The 19,903-nt window shown below is 50.0% G+C and overlaps 1 protein-coding gene across 1 annotated transcript in view; it reads left to right on the forward strand.

Annotated features, from left to right (window-relative positions):
• CSMD2 (CUB and Sushi multiple domains 2) overlaps positions 1-19,903 on the forward strand; it is a 238,525-nt gene that overhangs the window by 182,288 nt on the left and 36,334 nt on the right. The window contains exons 25-35 of the mRNA XM_038161173.1: positions 1,433-1,559; positions 6,296-6,498; positions 7,804-7,995; positions 10,409-10,547; positions 10,975-11,162; positions 12,820-13,014; positions 13,795-13,911; positions 15,061-15,174; positions 15,316-15,411; positions 17,863-18,066; positions 19,164-19,288. Coding sequence (XP_038017101.1) covers positions 1,433-1,559; positions 6,296-6,498; positions 7,804-7,995; positions 10,409-10,547; positions 10,975-11,162; positions 12,820-13,014; positions 13,795-13,911; positions 15,061-15,174; positions 15,316-15,411; positions 17,863-18,066; positions 19,164-19,288 — 1,700 coding nt within the window. The remainder of the gene's footprint in view (positions 1-1,432; positions 1,560-6,295; positions 6,499-7,803; positions 7,996-10,408; positions 10,548-10,974; positions 11,163-12,819; positions 13,015-13,794; positions 13,912-15,060; positions 15,175-15,315; positions 15,412-17,862; positions 18,067-19,163; positions 19,289-19,903) is intronic.

A 19,903-nucleotide genomic window follows, 5' to 3' on the forward strand; every position in this document is an offset into this window, starting at 1 on the left:
TGATCCACTGACAGTAACTCAGCTGTTAATTGCATCTGCACGAATTACGTTGTGTGTGGTGAGGGTCCTTGAGATGGAGACACCTCCTGCTCTGCCAAAACTTCAAGGAAACTATTTCCTTGGATCCCACACCCTGACCACCTTCTGTCCCTGCTTTGCTCATCCACGTGACATTAACTCTCATATTAATTGCATCTGCATTAATTAAGTTGTGGTGAGGGTCCTCTGTGAGGCATCTAGAGATGGAGACACCTCCTGCACCTTCAGAAAATTATTTCCTTGTGGATTCCCCACCCTGACCACCTTTTGCTGATCCATTGACATTAATGCTGCCATTAATTGCCCATCTGCACTAATTAATGTGAGGATCCTGTGTGAGATAGAGAGCGCCTGAAGCAGCTTTAACATGAAACTCTGCCCTAAACACACATTTGACAAGGGTTTTTTGCTTCCTTGCGCTGTTCCAGCCCTTGTCCTTTCACTCTGGACATGTTGAAGTGAGTGGCACCTCCTGATAGTGACATCAACGTGTGTCCTGGCATGTGACAGCTCAGAGCCAGGTTTATTTGAGAGCTGCCTGACACCTGATCCCATCCCCAGACATTTCAATTCCTTTTGCACAGTTCCCTTTCACCTGCAGCTCTTCCTGCTGGGAAAACTCTGATTTGGGCTTTTGTGTGTTAAATGAATGGGGCTGATTGCTGATTCCTGTCCTGCTGTGCCCAGGACATGGGGAAGTTGTTGGACACTGAGTCCCCTGGGAGATCTCCACACCCAGGGATGTGCTCAGCCCCTGGCACTCCGTGTTCTCTCTCCCAGGAGGCAGGACCATTCCTTGGCTGGGATTTTAGCCTCATTTATTGATGTAAAAAGATAAATCTCTGTCATTTGTGCGTTTTCTTAACCTTCACCCTGTTTGCTCTTCATGTGTTGGATATGAGGCCGTGTCTGAGCATGTGGAAATTAAAAAGAAATGAAAGAAAACTCAAAGAAATGAAAATTACAGAATTTGAATGGATATGTTATGGAAATTATTCCAAATCCTCACGTTCTTTGCAGATCATTTGCAGAGACATTTACAAGTTCTTTGGCTTCTTATCCTTCATTCTCTGATGAATCCAAGCAGAGGAGCAGAGCTCCTTCACCCTCCACATGTGGAGCAGGGAAACAGGATCCTGGCAGTCTCTGCCTTTGCTCCCTGGGGATTCAGAAAGGTGGAGGGAAGCTTTGCCAGGTGTTCAGACAGAGCACAAAAATGCAGAATAATTCTGATAACTCAGCTGAATGCAACGATTCTCTTCATCTTTGTAAGCTTTTAGAATCCCTGGAAAAAGCCAGGAATAATCTCTGTTGCAGGGTGAGATTGTTGCCAAGCAAGAGCCACAGAAAGCCATGAATCTCCTCCCTAACCCCATAAATATTTTTGTTCCAGCTGAGTGTGGAGGGACAATCAGAGGAGAGGCCTCAGGACGGATCCTTTCTCCAGGATATCCAACTCCCTACGACCACAACCTCAACTGCATCTGGACCATCGAGGCAGAGCCTGGATGCACCATTGGGTGAGCTGGGCTTCTGTGGTTTGCCTTTTTTCCCACATGGAGCTGATTTTTCCAGGTCAAAAATTAAATAAAGCAAAGGGGGAGATGCTGGTGTCACTCTGAGAGGGACAAGCAGGGAGAAGTCACTGCTTTGGTTCCAGAATCGGGAATGGTTTAGGATGGGATTTGGGATTTATGGGCAGGGACATTTCCCAGCAGCCCAGGCTGCTCAGAGCCCCCAGTGGCATCACTGCAGCTCTGTTTCAGCCCTGTGTGTCCCCTGGGTGGTGACACCAGACCATGTCCTGGTCCTGCCCGTGGTGTTCCTAAGCTCCAACATCCCAAGCTTTGGTGTTCATGGACAGCTTTCCACCCCTCTCCTTAATGGGATGCATCTGCAATTAAGCCTTTTTTCCACCAGATTAATGAGGAACTTCCCAAAAGTGCTGAATGGCCACGTGACACAATCCTGGAATGAGGAATGTGTCATCACAGGGAATGTCCCAGGATCCAGGCAGTTCCTGCTCCGTGATCCTTCCCTTCTGCCCCACCACCCCCACAGTGATGTTTGCCCAGCCCTGCCAAACCCTTCAGGGCTGCCCTGGGTGTTCCCACAGATTCCAGCCTGGCCAAAGCCCACAGAAAACTGGAATATTTGGGCAAGCCAAGCTTTGAGTGGTGGGATTTGAGGGGGAGAAATGTACCTCAAAAGTTTAATAATAATAATAATAATAATAATAATAATAATAATAATAATAATAATAATAATAATAATAATAATACTCTCCCAGCATCTCCCATCAGAGTTCCCAGCGCTTGTCAGCCATTCCTGGCTCATCCCAAGCCTGTGGCTGTTCCATCCTGAATTCCTTCCCTCTCAATCCCATTTTCTCCTCCCTGCTGCCTCAGCACCCATCACCTCCCCAGCACAGCCTGTCCCTCAGGGTGAGCTCTGTGCTGCTTTTAGCCTGTGGAAATCTGCTGGAGGCAGGTTTGGGCTAATGTTTTCATTTTTATTTAATGCAGAAATTCCCTCCATTAGCACTGCCCTTCAGAATGGCTCAATAATGGATGGGTTTGGGTGTGAGCAGAGGAGAAAAAGCACGGCCAAAGCAGCTGAATCCCTGCACAGGCAACTTCCACTTGAAATCTCCTCTATTTTTATTCTCCTGGAAAAGGTTTTTATAGGACAGAGTAGAGAGGTCTCTTTTTCCCCCCATCCAAAGGCTGCTTCAGCAACTTTGCTCTTGTAATCCCTAAAAACACCCACATGAGCAGAGATTTGGGATCAACCAAAGGCTTGGAAGAGGCCAGCAGTGAAAGGAGAAGGCTCCAGGAGGTGTCAGAGTCACACACACCTGGTGACCCTGCCTTTCCCAGACATCAGAGCTCCTTTTCCCTGCCCCTTTCATTTTCCAGCAGCACAGATGATCTCAGGGGAGTGGAGAGAGCACATTCCCAGCAACTTCATTTTTATGGTAATCCATTGGAAAAATAATCCTCTTCACGCATGATACAATTGTATAAAGCTCTCATTTATAACTTACATGAAAATTAATCACCAGAGCTTTTGGAATGAAGCTGTATCTGCACAGCACGAGGGGAAGGGCAGGGGGGTGAGACGGGGAGGAAAATGAGTCTGCACTTTAGAGCCATGAAAGGGAAAGGGCTGCTCCTGCACGGGGGATTGATTTGGGGTGTGGAGTGCCTTGGTTGGGCTGGGAGAGCTGGGGGAGAAGAGGAAGGAGGAGGAAAAGGAGGAGGGTGTGCGGGAAAATGGATGGAAATTGGCCAGCTGGGAGCAGGGAACACAGAGACATGGCAGAGGTGGTTTGTGGTCCATCCCTGATCCCAGTGTTGTCAAAATCCAGTGATGTTGTTCATTCATGCCACTTTCATGGGTATTGACCGGTTCCACTTTCCAGAGTTTCATCTGAAAACAGCGGTGAGAAAATACCCAGAGCTGGAAGGGACCCACAGGGATCATCCAGTGCAGCTCCTGGCCCTGCCCAGACCCCCAAAACCCCACCCTGTGCATCCCAAATGCTCCTGGAGCTCTGGCAGCCCTGGGATTGTGACCACTTCCAGAATTTTGGGATATTCCACTTTCCAGGACAGGATATTGAACAGCTTTCATCTGGGGAAGCCTCTCTGGGGCAGAGGGAGGCAGTGGGCAGCCCCCACACTGCTGCTGGGGTGGGAGGTGGTGGCTTTGGTGGCACCTCTGTGCCAGGGGGTCCCAGCCTATCACAGCAGAGCCAAGCTGGAATGGCCAGAGCTTGGATGGGGAATGTCAGCATTAAAACACCTCAGGATGGTCTTCGGGGTTGTGGGGAGCTTTGGGAAGAGCTCCTCAAGGGCTGTTCACACTCTCAGGGCAGAGCTGGGCTCTCCTCTCTGCTCCTTGCTAAGCTGGCAGAACTTCCCCTCTCTCAACTTACATTTATATAAATATAATCTCCCCAATTTCTAATTTGCTTTTTTTTTTTTTTCTTCTTCATTTTCATGCCTTTAATTGGGAAATTGGGATTGTTAGAGTGCAGGAATAGAACTCCTTTCCCCTCAGGAATAAAACTCCTTTCCCTTGGAATAAAACTTCTTTCCCCTCAGGAATAAAACTCCTTTCCCTTCAGGAATAAAACTCCTTTCCCCTCCGTTTCTGCTGAAGCAGGGGCTGTGCCTGGTCTCACATCTCAGGCTGAGGGGAAAGCTGAGATGTGCCTGTGGAATAGACGGATTTGCTCCAGAGAACTCCAGGTCTGAAATCCCAGCAGATTCCAGCCTGACCCATGGATCGCCTGGATCCAGGTGTTCTCCCCCTGGCACAGCCTGAAGTTGTTTTTTCTCAGATAAATGGGGGTGTTTTCAGCAGCCCTGGAGTTGCTGGTGACAGTTCCAGGGTGTCCCCCCAGCCCAGCTCAGCCTCTGGCAGCCTTTCCCTGATGCCAAGGTCTCCAGGGATGAGATTTTTCCAGCAGTTCTGGCTCACTGGGCCCAGTTAAGGCTGGGAACAAACGTAATCACACCAAGGCAGCCGTGGAGAACAGCTCTGCACCATCCATCCTGATTTTCCTCAAGCCTGGCTTTATTTCTCTTTGCTCAAGGTCTCTGCTTGGGAGATTTATGATTCAGCTCTTTTGGTTTCTCCCAGCTTCTCTGGGCATCATTTTGTTGCTGAGGATTTTGCAGTGGGGCTTTTTTTTTCTTCTCCCCCTTTTTTTCTGGCTCTCCCCTGATTTATTTATGTTTGCCCCAGATAAATGGGAAAGCAGCCAAGTGAAAGCTTCCCTGTTTGCCTCCATGGGCTGGCAGGGATTTCAGCACAGCACCTGATGGGTTTATTTTTTTACAGATTTTTTTTCTGTTTCCATGTTTCTGTCCCCATTTCACACTGGGGTTGAGTTGCCCATGGTTGGCCTGATTTTGTTGTGCCAGAGGGAAAATGAGGCAGTGACAAACAGGGACAGGGAAATTCCTCCTCTCCAGGTGGGATTTGAGTGCAGGAGTGGAAGGGATCAGCTCCTGCTCCATCCCCAGGGAATGGTCACATTCCCAAGAGCTCCAGGAGGGTTTGGACAACACCCTCAAGGACAGGGTGGGATTTGGGGATGTCTGCAGGGCCTGGAATTGGATTTGATGATCCCTGTGGGTCCATTCCCACTCAGGACACTCAGAACTGCCTGCTTCACCTGGTGACTCCCCCAGGTGTCACCACAACCAGGGCAGGATCTTGTTCTTGGGTGGTTCTTCTGACCTGGGAAGATCCCAAAGCTCTTGAAAAAGCCTGGATCCAACTGCTCCTCATCCTCCCACAGCAGAGCTGGGCCTGGGGAGCAGCAGGGCGAGATCCCACCGGGATGTGTTGGGATCATGTCTGTCCTGTCCTGGAGTGCCACCAGCCTCACCTGGCACAGGGGACCTGCTGCCTCTCCCTTGGGTCCATCACTGGCCCAGCCTCAACAGGAATTCCCTCACCATGAGGCCTCCTGCAGCTTTCCCTCAGGAATTCCCTGTGGAAGTGCCTTGGCTGAAGGCCTTGAGCCCTCTCTCCAGGACAGACCCAACTCTGCAATCCAGAGGAAGGGAATGAAATCTGCCTTCAGAGCCTCAACATAAACTCCTCAGTGTCAGCTCATTGTCACCTTCTTAACTCCTGTTTTCCCTCCCTTCCCTTCCTGGTGTGGAGTTTGGAGCTCTCCCTCCTGCTGCTTCATTTTCTCTCTGTTCTCTGCTGAAGTTCCTCTGTTTGCTGATCTAAACCCCATTCTGCAGCACGCAGACCTTCCTAAAATACATCAAACTCCTGGAGGTGCTGCAATCCAGCATCGGAATTGGCTGCCTGAATGTGACACAAACCACGTTTCAGGTCTGAATTCCAGAGAAGACAGCACATTCCATGTGAGCCTGGCTGCCTGAATTTGGCACAAACCACATTTCAGGTCTGAATTCCAGATGAAACAACATTCTGTGTGAGCCTGGCTGCCTGAATTTGGCACAAACCACGTTTCAGGTCTGAATTCCAGATGAGACAACTCCTGTGTGAGCCTGGCTGCCTGAAAGTGGCACAAACCACACTCCAGGTCTGAATTCGAGAGAAAACAACACATTCTGTGTGATCCTGGCTGCCTGAATTTGGCACAAATGACACTCCAGGTCTGAATTCGAGAGAAGACAGCACATTCTATGTGAGCCTGGCTGCCTGAAAGTGGCACAAACCACACTGCAGACCTTAATTCCAGGTGTTTTTTGCCCCTCAGGCTCCATTTCATGGTGTTCCACACCGAGGAGTTCCACGACGTGCTGCGGATCTGGGACGGGCCGGTGGAGAACGGGATCCTGCTGAAGGAGATGAGCGGCTCGGGGCTGCCTGGGGACATCCACAGCACCTTCAACTCCGTCATCCTGCAGTTCAACACCGACTTCTTCACCAGCAAACAGGGCTTTGCCATCCAGTTCTCAGGTGGGATGTGCAGGGGTTCCTCAAAAACCTGACCAGACGCAGAGGGAAACCCCAACCAAACCTCAGCCCTGCAAACACATTCATCTCAATTATTTAGGGTGATGTATTCCAATATTTACAGAGGGTTCCAGGTTTGTGCAGTCGTTTTGGAGTGATAATAAACAGGAAGTGGTTGGGTGAGTGATGATGTGACTTTCCCTGGACTAAGACACATTGAAAAATCTTCCCAAGTTTTGGGGCTTTTTTTCCATAACTTTCTGCCCAGGGTGCCTTGCTTGGCTGGGGGAACAAGGCAGCATTTTGGGGAGAATTTCTGCTGGGTTTCAGACCTTTGGGATGACACAGAGGCAGAGCTTTGTGTCACCCAGCACAGCGGTGCCATCCTGGGGTTTTTTGCCAGATTTGTGTCTTGTCCTGCCAGGAAGGACCAGCCTGGGCTGTTAACTTCCTTATCGCCAGCTGCACAGAAAGAGAGGGATTTCCTCTGGCTCTTTCAAGAGCAGCTTTCTCTAAACTGCCTGGCTGTAACAGACTCTCATCAACTTAGCAGGAAATAAGCTCCTGATCTGGAGCTGGGCTTTATTGACTGCTCCTGCTCAAAGCCTTTGTTCAGCAGGTGTGACTAAGCAGCCAGACCTGAGCTCAGACCTGTCCACTTTGGGATCTTGGGAGCTTTAATGAGGTGGATAAGCTCACAAAACTCCTATTACTCCAGGATTTTCCCTGCTGGTAAATCCTTGTGCTGTTGGCAGACCTTGAGCTCAGGCAGCAGTGAAGCTTTGCCTGTCCCCGGCTCAGGGGACATCTCAGACCTCAAAGAGAGGCAGCAACAAGTCTGGAAGGGAAACAAACACATTTCTGAAAGGTCAGGCTTGATGCTTCACAGATCTTGAGGCTAAATTTCTCTGCCACTCAGGGGAAAGCGTGAAGTGCTGGTGGCTGAGTTGATTTTGCAGCATGTGCCTGGCACAGAACTCTCCAAAAACACCGTGGAAGATCAGTAGGTGTCTGGCCTGATGGAGTAAACAGCCATGTGCACAATTCTACATCAAAGCTGCTCCCTGGGTGCTGCTCTTGAACTTGCTGGTCCCCAGAGCCTTTCCCAGCTGGAGTGGCAGATGCTCAGAGCAAAGGGAAAGGCACTTCATGTGTGTGTGGGGACTTTTGGGATGCTGAGGGAGGAGGGATGGGGAAACAAGGCATGGCCTGGATGTCTGGGTAAGGACAGAGCCTCAGGACAGCTGGTGCTGCAGGCCTGGTGTTAAATAAACATTGATATTCAAGAGTGCTTTTAATTCCCTGCAGTGTCCACAGCCACCTCCTGCAACGACCCAGGAATCCCCCAGAACGGGAGCCGCAGCGGGGACAGCAAGGAGGCCGGGGACTCCATCACCTTCCAGTGCAACCCCGGCTATGCCCTGCAAGGGGAGGCCCAGATCACCTGTGTGCAGATCGAGAACAGGTTCTTCTGGCAGCCAGACCCACCCACCTGCACAGGTACGGGCACAGCGCCCTGTCCTGGGACACAGACACAGATCCGTGACCTGGACACAGGGCCCTGTCCTGAATCCATGGACACGGGGCCCTGTCCTGGCACACAGACACAGATCCGTGACCTGGGCACAGGGACACAGGGCCCTGTCCTGGCACAGACACAGATCCATGATCTGAGCACAGGGACACAGGGCCCTGTCCTGAATCCATGGACACGGGGCCCTGTCCTGGCACACAGACACAGATCCGTGACCTGGGCACAGGGACACTGATCTGTGATCTGAATCCATGGACACGGGGTCCTGACACACAGACACAGATCTGGGACCTGAATCCATGGACACGGGGCCCTGTCCTGGGACACAGACACAGATCCGTGACCTGGGCACAGGGACACTGATCTGTGATCTGAATCCATGGACACGGGGCCCTGTCCTGGGACACAGACACAGGTCTGGGACCTGAATTCATGGACACAGGGCCTGTCCTGAATCCATGGACTCGGGGTCCTGTCCTGGGACACAGACACAGATCTGTGACCTGCGCACAGGGACACAGATCCATGACCTGAACCCACAGACACAGATCCCTGTGCTGAGCACATGGACACAGATCCCTATCCTGAATCCATCCATGGACACAGATCCATGATCTGAGCCCAGGGATGCAGATCCATGTCCTGGACACAAGGACACACATCCCAGTGCTGAATCCGTGGACACAGATCCATGTCCTGAGCCCATGGACACAGATCCATGATCCGGACACACAGACACAAATCCATGATCTGGACACATGGACACAGATCCACGTCCTGAACCCATGGACACAGATCCACATCCTGAACCCATGGACACAGATCCATGATCTGAGACCATCGACACAGATCTATGTCCTGAACCCTGTTGTAAAATTTCACCCCACACATCTTAAACAATAAGAAATATTTTTTAAAATATCCTTCACGTCTCCAGAGCTGTGATAAAAAATGCTGATTTTCTAACACTTCAAATTGTACTTCGAATTATACTTCAATTGTTTATAGTTTATTTTCCAGCCAATTTTAATATGAAGTGACAAAGGATTTGGAGGAATAATCAGTGAAATATCAGTAACTGGGGGAGAGTCAGCTTGGTTGGAGCTAAACTGGGAAAATTCAGTGTTAAATTTAGGGCTGATTTGGGGTATTTAGCATTTCAAATGTGTTTTCCCCTCTTTGTGACACAACTGCCAAACAATCTGGGCTGGGAGAGCCCCGGGAGGTTTGAGCCATGCAGCACTGGCTGGGTCCAGCTCCTGCTTCAAATCCTTTGGAGACTCTGGGTGGGATTTTCAAAGGAATCCGAGGGTGTTGAACACTTGTCTCCCTCAGGCTTTTCAAAAATGAGTCCTTAGATTTCAGTTTTTTCAGAGTTTTCCCCTGATGTTACAGTCTGGGAGGGGAAAGCACCCTTGGGGTTAAAGCTGGGGTGAATGGGCACAGAAGAGATGCTGGTGGGTTCTTCCAAGGCATTTCTGGGGGACTTTCAGCCAAATTTTCCATGTCTGTGCTGTGATTTCCTGGTGTGTCCCAGAAGTATAACATTTCTCCATTTTTGGACTTGGAGAAAGGTCTCTAATCCCTACTGTGGCATTTCTAGACCAGCCCCACTGGGTTTGACCTGATCTTTTTCTTGATATTTTCTTTATCAAAGCCTACAGGGCAATTCCATGTGCTCATTCCTTCATGGAAAATGTTTCCAACATTTATCCCATTATTTTTGTCCCATCCCAGCTCATTTCCCACTCTGTAGCTGCTCTCAGACCCCCTTCCTTTCACCCCAAATATGTGAGGGTTGATCTGGGGAATCTCAGAGCCCTCACAAGGAGCCTGCAGAAAAAAAAAAAAAAACTGACAGGAAAAATATCAGTCATGTTTTTCTACAGCGAGAAACACGAGCAGGCACTTTGAGCTTTAAAAAAGTAATAATTGATTTTTCAATCAGCTTGGCATTTAATGTGCTGGGAAGTGGAGTGAACACGATGAAGCCATTTAGGCCCAGACGTGTTTTCACCTCGTTACAAGCGAGCAGGCCTTGACAGGGAGTTCCATAAACGCGGCAGAAAAGTGGAAGATCTCCCTCTCTCCCCTCCTGGCTCCTCACTTACGGATTTTAGGAAGGTCCTGGTGGCATCCAGAGCTCTGTTCGTGGTGTTTGTGCCCTGTGAAATGGCAGAGCCCTCACCTGGCAGAGCCACCACAACCTTGTGTCACACGTGAGCCTCAGGGTCACTTCCCACTAAAATATCCCAGGATTCTGTGCTGTCTCAAGCTGCCCTGTCTACCACATCTCCTTTTTCTCCCATTCCTGCCTCCCGTTTGCTGCTTTGGAAGTCTCTGTGCTCCAAAGGCTCACCCGTGGTGGTTTTCCTGCAGCTCCCTGTGGCGGGATCCTGACGGGCCCGGCAGGGGTGATCCTGTCCCCGCAGTACCCGGAGCCATATCCCCCAGGGAAGGAGTGTGACTGGAAGCTGACAGTGTCCCCTGACTATGTCATTGCCCTGGTGTTCAACGTGTGAGTACACAAGGGTTTGGTGCCATGGCCACGGAGAGGGGAGGGATGATCTGGGTGTGGATGTCTGAACTCTGGGAAGGAAACAAAGCTGATAGCACTGTCCCATGTCCCTGGATAATCTGTTCCCAGACTTTTTCTGGGGGGGAGATCCTCATATTCCAGCTGCAGCTCCTCTTTGATAGCTAGAACATGATGTGCTACAGCCCAGGAATCCCTGCAGCGGCTCCGGCTCAGGCTCTGTCTCTTGACTCCATCCCCACTCCTGGATTCCTCACACATGGGATGGAGGCAGGAATTTCCTCTGCTTCGCAGGATTTTGGAGCAGGAGCAGCCAGTCCCTGCCCTGGGGTTCCACATCCCAGGACCTCCACCCGGAGTTCTCCAGGGACTTGTCCCAACCCCAAACTCTCCTCCTTTACTTTTGCAGCTTCAGCCTGGAGCCTGGCTACGATTTCCTGCACATCTACGATGGGCCTGACTCCCTGAGCCCCCTGATTGGGAGTTTTTATGGCTCCCAGCTCCCAGAGAGGATCGAGAGCAGCAGCAACAGCCTTTTCCTGGCGTTCCGGAGCGACGCCTCCGTCAGCAACGCCGGCTTCGTCATCGAGTACACAGGTGAGGGCTGAGGGCACACCTGGCCCAGCAGCTCCCTGGGGCTTTCCCTCTGCTTATTCCCAGATTATTCCACCTCTTTGCAACAAGTGGAGAGGCTCTAGATGCTGTGGAAAACACCTTCCAGGGGGAATTCTGGTGTTTTGGCACCTCCAAAGCAGAGGGTGGAGAAAGGGATGGAGAGAGTCCCTCTCACCCAAAGCAGTGGGAGGAGAGAGGGAGGTGAAGAAGAATGGAGTGAAACAGGAAAAGTGGTGCTCAAAAGTGTCCAAAATTTGTGCATCAAGACCCCACTGAGCCCAGGAGAACCCAGGATTTCAGGATTTAAAGGTTGAGGATACAAATGTGTGATGGGCAGTGGAGGTTGACCAGTCTGTGGCTCCCATAACAGGGAATTGGTGCTCTGGTAAAAAAAACCATCCCATCCTTTTGTGCCCCATTTACTTGATCACCTGGTGCAGCTGCTGTGGACAAGAAACCATAGGATCATCTGATTTTTCATGCAGAAAAGCAAAAGCAAAACCTGTGGGCTTTATGGTTTCCTGTTTCTCCTTCCACACCTTCCCCAAAATCTGAGAGGCCCTGATTTAATGCTTAAGCACACTCGAATTGTTCCCAGAGCCACTGCTCTCAGAAAAGCCCTTGTCTTTAATGAGCAATTTCCAAATGACAAAAGAGCAGGATTAATCAAAGCCTCTAATTATATTGCAGGCAGGAAAAAAAAAATAAAGAAAAGAAAACCTCAAAAAAAAAAGCTGTTAGAAGAAGAAGAAGAAGGAGGAAAGAAATATCGAAGTCCTGACAGCTCTGTAGTGTTCCCTGGAATTTGTATGTGGAAATGGGATTTTAAACTCTGCAGGGCAGAGAATTTTTCACTCTCTACCTGCCAGGAGGGTGGAGCAAGGTGGGGTTTGGCCTCTGCTCCCAGGGAACAGGGACAGGATGAGAGGGAGCAGCCTCAGGTTGTGCCAGGGGAGGCTCAGGTTGGACATCAGCAGGAATTTCTGCATGGAAAAGTTGTCAAGCCTTGGAAGGGGTGGAATCCCCACCCCTGGAGGTGTCGAAGGAATAAATGAAAGAATCCCAGACTGGTTTGGGTTGGGAAGGACCTTAAAACCCATCCAGCTCCATAGGCAGAGGCACTTCCACTATCCCAGGCTGCTCCCAGTCCCATCTGGCCTGGCCTTGGACACTTCCAGGGATGGGGAATCCATGATTTCTCTGTGCCAGGGCCTCCCCATCTCAAATATGATTTGTCCTTGTGGCACTCAGTGCTCTGGGCTGGTGACAAGGTGGGGATGGGTCACAGCTTGGACTCGGTGATCCTGAAGGGATTTTCCAGCCTCAGCGATCCTGGGATTGTGTGAAATCAGAGTTTTGCCTTACTGCTTGGATTTTGGGTGCCTGTGTGGGAACTGGAGCCTCCCTTCTCCCATGGGAGGGTCTGGAGCAGCCAGAATCCAAACCAAATCCCAAATCCACACCCTGCAAATGGTGCCAGTCCTTGTGAAAATCCCACACATTCCCAGGTGAAAAAAAATCCTAAAAAACTCCCATTTCACTGATCAAAACAGCAGAGGAGCTGTGCCAGAGGAATAAAAATCCTGGGAATTTTTAAAAATCTTTTAAATATTTTTTTATTTTATCTCTCTCCCTGCAGAGAACCCCCGAGAGTCCTGCTTTGACCCGGGGTCCATCAAGAACGGCACCAGGGTGGGCACGGACCTGAAGCTGGGCTCCACCATCACCTTCTACTGTGATGGGGGCTACGACATCGAGGGGGGCCCCACCCTCACGTGTGTCATGGGAGGGGATGGGAAACCCACCTGGAACAAGCCACGCCCCACCTGTACAGGTAAATCCCACAGGAAGGGGCAGGGGGGAGGATCAGCCCAGAGCTGGATCCCTCAGCGAGTCATCCATGGAAAACTGGGGGTTAATTGAGAGGGGGTTTCTTGGTTTTTTTCCATAATTTTTAGGGGTTTTACCAGGAATTGGTTTTCATCATTTTTCAGGGGTTCACCAGCTCTTCTTTTAACAGGAAGAGCTGATTTCTTGGAGTTTTTTGAGGTTTTTTTTTGGAGACAGACAGGAAACTGGACATGGCTGATTCAGTGCCTGACACATCCTGAGTGCCTGGCTCAGGGCAGGAGTCAGGAATCCACTTAAACCCTGGCTAAACCTGATCCTTGCTAATCCAAACCCTCAGTCTTGGGTGTTCCTCAGCAGGGGCAGAGCTCGGTGACAAAACAATGGGTTTTTCCTTAGGGTTTCTCTGTGGTTATTTTGTTTTGTTTTCTGACTTCATGGTTTGCAGTCAGACTTGAGCTGAGAAGGGAATCAAGAGGCAGCTGGAGGGGGGAAGGAGTGAAATCCCTAATTTGGGAAGGCTCTGTCAGGGAAAACTGAGGAAAGGTGGCAAAAGGAGCTCATCCCCAGCTGTGAGGTGGGGAACAGTGCAAATCCCACATTAATTAGTGGTTTGATAATTCCGTGTGGAGCCAGCACAAACTTGGGGTGGGATAAACCTGATTTTTCCAGTGAGAACTTTCAGGGAGCAGCCCCTGGAGCAGGGAATGGTGGCTGGGGACATTTCCAGGCTCCAGGGATGCTCCATGATCTTTTTCCCTTGCAGCTCCCTGTGGAGGGCAGTACACAGGCTCAGACGGAGTCGTCCTGTCCCCAAATTATCCCCAAAACTACACCAGTGGCCAGGTGTGCCTGTACTCCATCGTCGTGCCCAAGGACTATGGTACCATGCTTGGAATTTTTATGGGATTCTCATCTTGCAACTCTTATTTGCTGGGTTTTTAATAATAATTTTTTATTAAGTGCATCTCCAGAACTGGAGATAAGGCAGATGGGAGAGTAGCAAGAGGTGCTGTTGGGTGCTCTTTGTGCTGGAGTCAGAGAAAATTCTGGATTTGTCCAGGTTTTGTCCAAAGCTCAGCCCAATGGGAGCCAATTACAGCTAATCAATAATTATTGTTCCTCAGTGGAATTCTGTACCTCATGTTCAGTAGGTAGGGAAAGGGGATGAGTCACAGAATATTCCCAGCAGGCTGGGAATCGGTGGGAAAATGTTGTGTTAATGAACCCAGGGGAGGCTGGTGCTACCTCTGGAATTTGGGATAAATAAGGGGCTCCCATTTTTCCAGGCTGTCACTCAGGCCTTGTCCCTGCCTGGAATAAAGGCAGCTGAATCATGGGACAGGGGTTGTACTGGGGAAATAGATCCCAGTTTGGAATGCGGGGGGGTCCTGAGCAGGGCCAGGGGTTGGACTCGATGGTCCTTGGGGTCTATTTCAGCTCAGGGGATTCTGGGGTTCCATGAAAATGCCTTGGCTCCGTGGCCTGGCTGTGTAGGGCAGTGTAGGGACAGCAGTGGGATGGCAGTGGGGTCATCAGTGGGACGATAGTGGGGACAGCAATAGGACAGCAGTAGGATGGTGGCAGGGGGATGGGAGTGGGACAGCCGTGGAGTCATCAGTGGGATGGCACTGGGGACAGCACTGGGACTGAGTGGGGATGGCAGTGGGGATGATGGTGTGATGACCATGGGGACAGCAGTGTAGTGACACTGGGGTCAGCAGTGGGACAGCAGTGTGATGACACTGGGTGTGCAGACAGCAGTGTGATGATGCTGTGGACAGCAGTGTGATGACACTGAGGACAGAAGTGGGATGGCAGTGTGATGACACTGAGGACAGCAGTGGGATGGCAGTATGATGACACTGGGGACAGCAGTGGGATGGCAGTGTGGTGACACTGAGGACAGCAGCGTGGTGATGCTGTGGACAGCAGTGTGGTGGCACTGGGGACAGCAGCGTGGTGATGCTGGGGACAGCAGTGGCCGGTCCCAGCCCTGTCCCTGTCCCTGTCCCTGTCCCTGTCCCCACAGTGCTCTTCGGGCAGTTTGCCTTTTTCCAGACGGCGCTCAATGACGTGGTGGAGGTGCACGATGGCCCCACAGAGCACTCACGGCTGCTCAGCTCCCTCTCGGGCTCTCACTCAGGTAGGGAGCTGCTCCCTGTCCCTGTCCCCTGTCCCTGTCCCTGCTGGGGAAAGCAGCTTTGTCACAGCTGACACCCAACACCTCTCCCTGTGGCTCGTTCCTTCACCTCCGTCTCTCCCGTTTTCCCTCCTCCCCATCCAGGGGAATCTTTGCCATTGGCCACCACCAACCAGATCCTCATCAAATTCAGCTCCAAGGGTCAGTCCACAGCCAAAGGCTTTCATTTTGTCTACCAAGGTGAGTTCAGGTGTGTTCTGGAAGTGTCCTCGGGTCGCTCCCAGGGGTGTCCTGAGTGTCCTGAGCTGCTTGTGGTGTCTGGGGGTTCTCAGCAGGGAGTTAGGATTCCTCTGGGAGCAGAGCTCTGGCAGGGCTGGTTGGCTGCTGTGGGTACTTTGTATTCTGCCCTTTCATTCCCACTCAGCCTGAACCCTGCACATCGCAGGATTACCATCAGCCCCATCCCAGCGTCGTGCCTGGAGTCACACAGGGAATTTGGAGATTTATCCCACAGCAATTCTTCCCAGTGGCATTTTTAGCACTTTGCTGGGTGTAAGCAGCTGAAATCCCGTCTGGCAGCTCAGAAATCCTCCCTCTGTGCGTGTCACAGGCTCGGGGCTGTCACACTCCTGCCCCTTGATCCTTTCAGTAACAGCTTTGTGCTGCACTGGGCGAGAACAACTCAGGGATTTCATGGGAGTAAGTAGCAAATGATGCATGGAGCAGTGGGAAAGCAGAAGGGATTTCTCACCCACGTGCTCCCTGGAGTTATCTGTGGGAACATCCAGACTTTTGCTGCAAAGAGGGGACAGACACTGGCATGACCTGAGCCTTCTCCAGGGGTGAAGCAAAGCGTGGTTTGGATTTTGGAGAAGTTAGAGATCTGTTCTCTTGAATTCCTGCCTAATGAGTGTGAAACTGCCATGGTTGTGATTGTAATATTCAAGGAGCTCGGCAGAGCAAAGGTTTTGATGAAACCAGGGAAGGTTTCCTCCTCCCTCCTGCATGGGAAGCAAGGGGAAAAGGGTGATCCTGATTTGGATCTGCCTGGCCAGACTCTAATTAGCTAAATGCTCATAAATTTAAAGCAACTCACAGGGAAATATTAATTGAATTCTTCCTTGGCAATAGATCTGTTTTGGTTTTTTTTTTTAATGAGTTTTTCTCCTCACTTATCTGCCAGACTCATTCCTGTTTTTGACTGTAATTCCCAGTAGTCAACAGGAATATCAACAATTTCAGCACCATCACAACTTAAATCCCCCTTTTCTCTCTTTTCCAATGAAGATTTTTCCCCAATTGCTGTTCCTTCATGGCCATGTGGCCCAGGGAGCTGAGGAACCCAAAGGCTTACCCACAGAGGCTCCTACACTGGGTAACAAAACAACTTTTTGGGAAGCCACTGCCAAATCCTTTGGTTCCCCTGGGTAAAAACAACCTTTTGATGTGGGGGAAGTTCTCTGGAGGGAGGCAGCGGGGGTGTTCTGGATGTCCCAGCTGCTTTTATTGCAGATATAGAATCATTAAATCATTAAGGGTGGAAAAAAACCCTCCAAGGTCTTCCAAGTCCAACCTCCATCCAAATGCCCCCGTGCCCACCCAGCTGTGTCACCAAGTGCCACCTCCACTTGGTCTGGCATGGAACCACTTGAACTCAGATCACTTGAGCTGCCAGAACTGGGAGTGAAATGTTCTTCCTTTCTCTTCTCAGTGGTCATGCTTGGATTCAACCCTTCTTTGGGGTTCAGGTGCTTTGGGATTTAGGAATGATCAGTCAGTGGTCATGTTTGGATTCAGGCATTCTTTGGGATTTAGATACTTTGGCTTAATCCAGGCATGACCATTGAGGGATTACTCCTAAACCCCAATCTTTAGGATTTAGGTACAGTCAATGGTCATGCTTGGATTAAGCCAGTCTTTGGGATTTTGATAAAATCAAGCCATGGTTATGCTTGGATTCATCCTCTCTTTTTGATACTTTGGGGTTTTAGATACAATCAGTCAGTGGCCAAATTTGGATTCAGCCCCTGCTTGGGGTTTAGATACAATCAGTCAATGGCCAAGTTTGGATTTAGCTCTTCCTTGGGATTTAGATACTTTGGGGTTTAAGAACAATCGGTTAATGGTCATGTTTGGATTCAGCCCCTCTTTGGGGTTTAGATACTTTGGGATTTAGGTACAATCAGTCAATGGTCATGTTTGGATTCAGGCTAAGTACTTTAGTCTTTTAGGTACAATCAGTCCATGGCCAAATTTGGATTCAGCCCCTCTTTGGGGTTTAGATATTTTGGGATTTAGGTACGATCAGTCAACAGCCAAGTTTGAATTCAGCCCTTCCTTTGATTTAGATACTTCGGGGTTTAGGTACAGTTGGTCAATGGCCAAGTTTGAGTTCAGCCCCTCTGTGGAGTTTAAACACTTTGGGATTTAGGTACAATCAGTCAACGGCCAAGTTTGAATTCAGCCCTTCCTTTGGATTTAGATACTTTGGGGTTTAGGTACAATCAGCCAATGGTCATGTTTGCCTTCAGCGCTGATACTTCAGGTTTTTAGGTACAATCAGACAACAATCAGGAGCCTCCTCGGGGTGTAAATACTTGGTGATTTTTGGTGTAAAACCGACGGCTCTTTACTCCAGCAGCTACCATGCCAACACTAACTCTGTTGTGTCTGCCTCCCCCGCTCTGGCAGCCGTGCCCCGCACCAGCGCCACGCAGTGCAGCTCGGTGCCGGAGCCGCGGCACGGCCGGCGCCTGGGCAGCGACTTCGCCGTGGGCGCCGTGGTGCGCTTCGAGTGCAGCCCCGGCTACGGCCTGCGGGGCTCCCCTGCCATCCAGTGCCTGGCCATGCCCGGCGCCTTGGCTCAGTGGAACTCCTCCGTCCCCACCTGCGTGGGTAGGTGCCACCCTGGTTTTTTTTTTAGTTTTTCTAAACTTTCTGATGTTTACATTCTTGTTGATTTATTAAAAAAAATGTGGATATTGATCTAGTACCTGTGACGGACAAAAACTCTGTGACAGTTTAAAGTTAGAAAGTGTGTGTTTATTGGGCTGCGTGAGGGATAGCTCCCAAATGCACACCGCAATTTACAGGTGATTAGAGTCCTTTTATTTATACAATATGTATATTGTATATTTATGTATAAAATACAAATACATATTCATAATTTTGGTCCATCCTATTCTCTGCTTCGTATGGTAATTAGTTCAAAAGTTATTAAGCATGCGTAGTTTGTTCCTTGAAATGGGTCAGTGGTTCCTTTCATGGGGAGGGGTCCTAAAATGAGCAAGTAAATGAAGTCTTCTTCATTCTGACTTTTCTACCTTTTCAATGCAAATATGACAAATGAGCCCTTGGTAGAACTCCCATTCCCTGTGTTCAGTTGGTTTCAGAACAGAGGAGGCCCACAATTGTCTTATGTTCCTAGAAGCTATTTGTCAGTTTCTATATTCTCCATTACAAACCCAGCTAACTAAACATTGTGTTGACAAGGAATCAGTTACTTAACTACTAACTCTTAACTTCATCAAGGCCTACCTATTTATTTTAATTAACTCAAATAAAGTTTAACTAAAATCTTAGCTCCTCTGAAATCTCTAAATTCCTTAAAGTTTATGTGTCATTGTAATGAACTTTCTCAAGCATTTTATGTGAATAACTTATTTTGCATTCTTTTGTGGGAGAGAAGAAATTTGATGGACTGTTAGTTTATCCAGTGTCATTGGAGAGGTGGCGCTGTCACCCTCCGATCCACTGTCACTTTTGGAAATCTATAAATGTTAGAGTCAGAAATTAAACGCCCTCTTTTAACCTTGGAAAGCTGCGTGTCCACATCAGTTTTATTTTGTGTCCTATAACGCCAGGTAGGTGGCACTGGGGGAGGTGGGAGCAGGGTGGGTGGCATTGGGAAAGTTGTTCAGAACGGTGCCACTCTCTGGGTTGTCCTGAAAGGGGTTGGATGTTGGTGGTGATTTCTGCTTTCCTCATTGCAGTGCCCTGCGGGGGGAACCTGACAGAGAGGAAAGGAACCATCCTGTCCCCGGGCTTCCCTGAGCCCTACCTGAACAGCCTCAACTGCGTGTGGAAGATCACAGTGCCCGAGGGAGCAGGGATTCAGGTACAGCCAGGACAGACAGGAGGACACTCTGGGTGTGCTGCTCTCAGAGAAGCCACGTGTTGGGAAGTCACTGCTCCTCGTAGGACAGGGATGGATTGATGTGGAATTCTCTGGAATCAGGCCAGCCAGAATTAGGCAGGGACTCATTGGTGATGTCTGTGACCAGGCAAGGGCTGGGGCTGTGCCAGGGGAGGGGCAGGTTGCATTTAGGGAAAGGTTCTTCTTCCTCAGAGGGTGTTTGGGCACTGCCCAGGCTCCCCAGGGAATGGACACAGCCCCGAGGCTGCCAGAGCTCCAGGAGCATTGTCAGGGAGGCACAGGGTGGGATTTGGGGAAGAGCAGGACCATGGTCCCTCAGTGTGACCCTTACTCTGGCACAAAAGAGGGGGAATTTGGGTTAAATTTTAGGGAGAAGTTTTTTATTATGGTTGTCCAGGGAGGCTGCTCCAACCCTGGAAGTGTCCAAGGCCTGATTGGACAGGGCTTGGAACAGCCTGGGGTAGTGGGAGATGTCCCTGCCCACAGCAGAGATTGTGGGGCAAGATGAGCTTTAAAATCCATCCCAACCCCTTAAAATTCTTTGATCCCATATTTTTGGGACCCCCACCAGTGCTG

Source organism: Motacilla alba, chromosome 23 (assembly GCF_015832195.1).
Source record: "Motacilla alba alba isolate MOTALB_02 chromosome 23, Motacilla_alba_V1.0_pri, whole genome shotgun sequence".
Taxonomy (NCBI): Eukaryota; Metazoa; Chordata; class Aves; order Passeriformes; family Motacillidae; genus Motacilla; species Motacilla alba.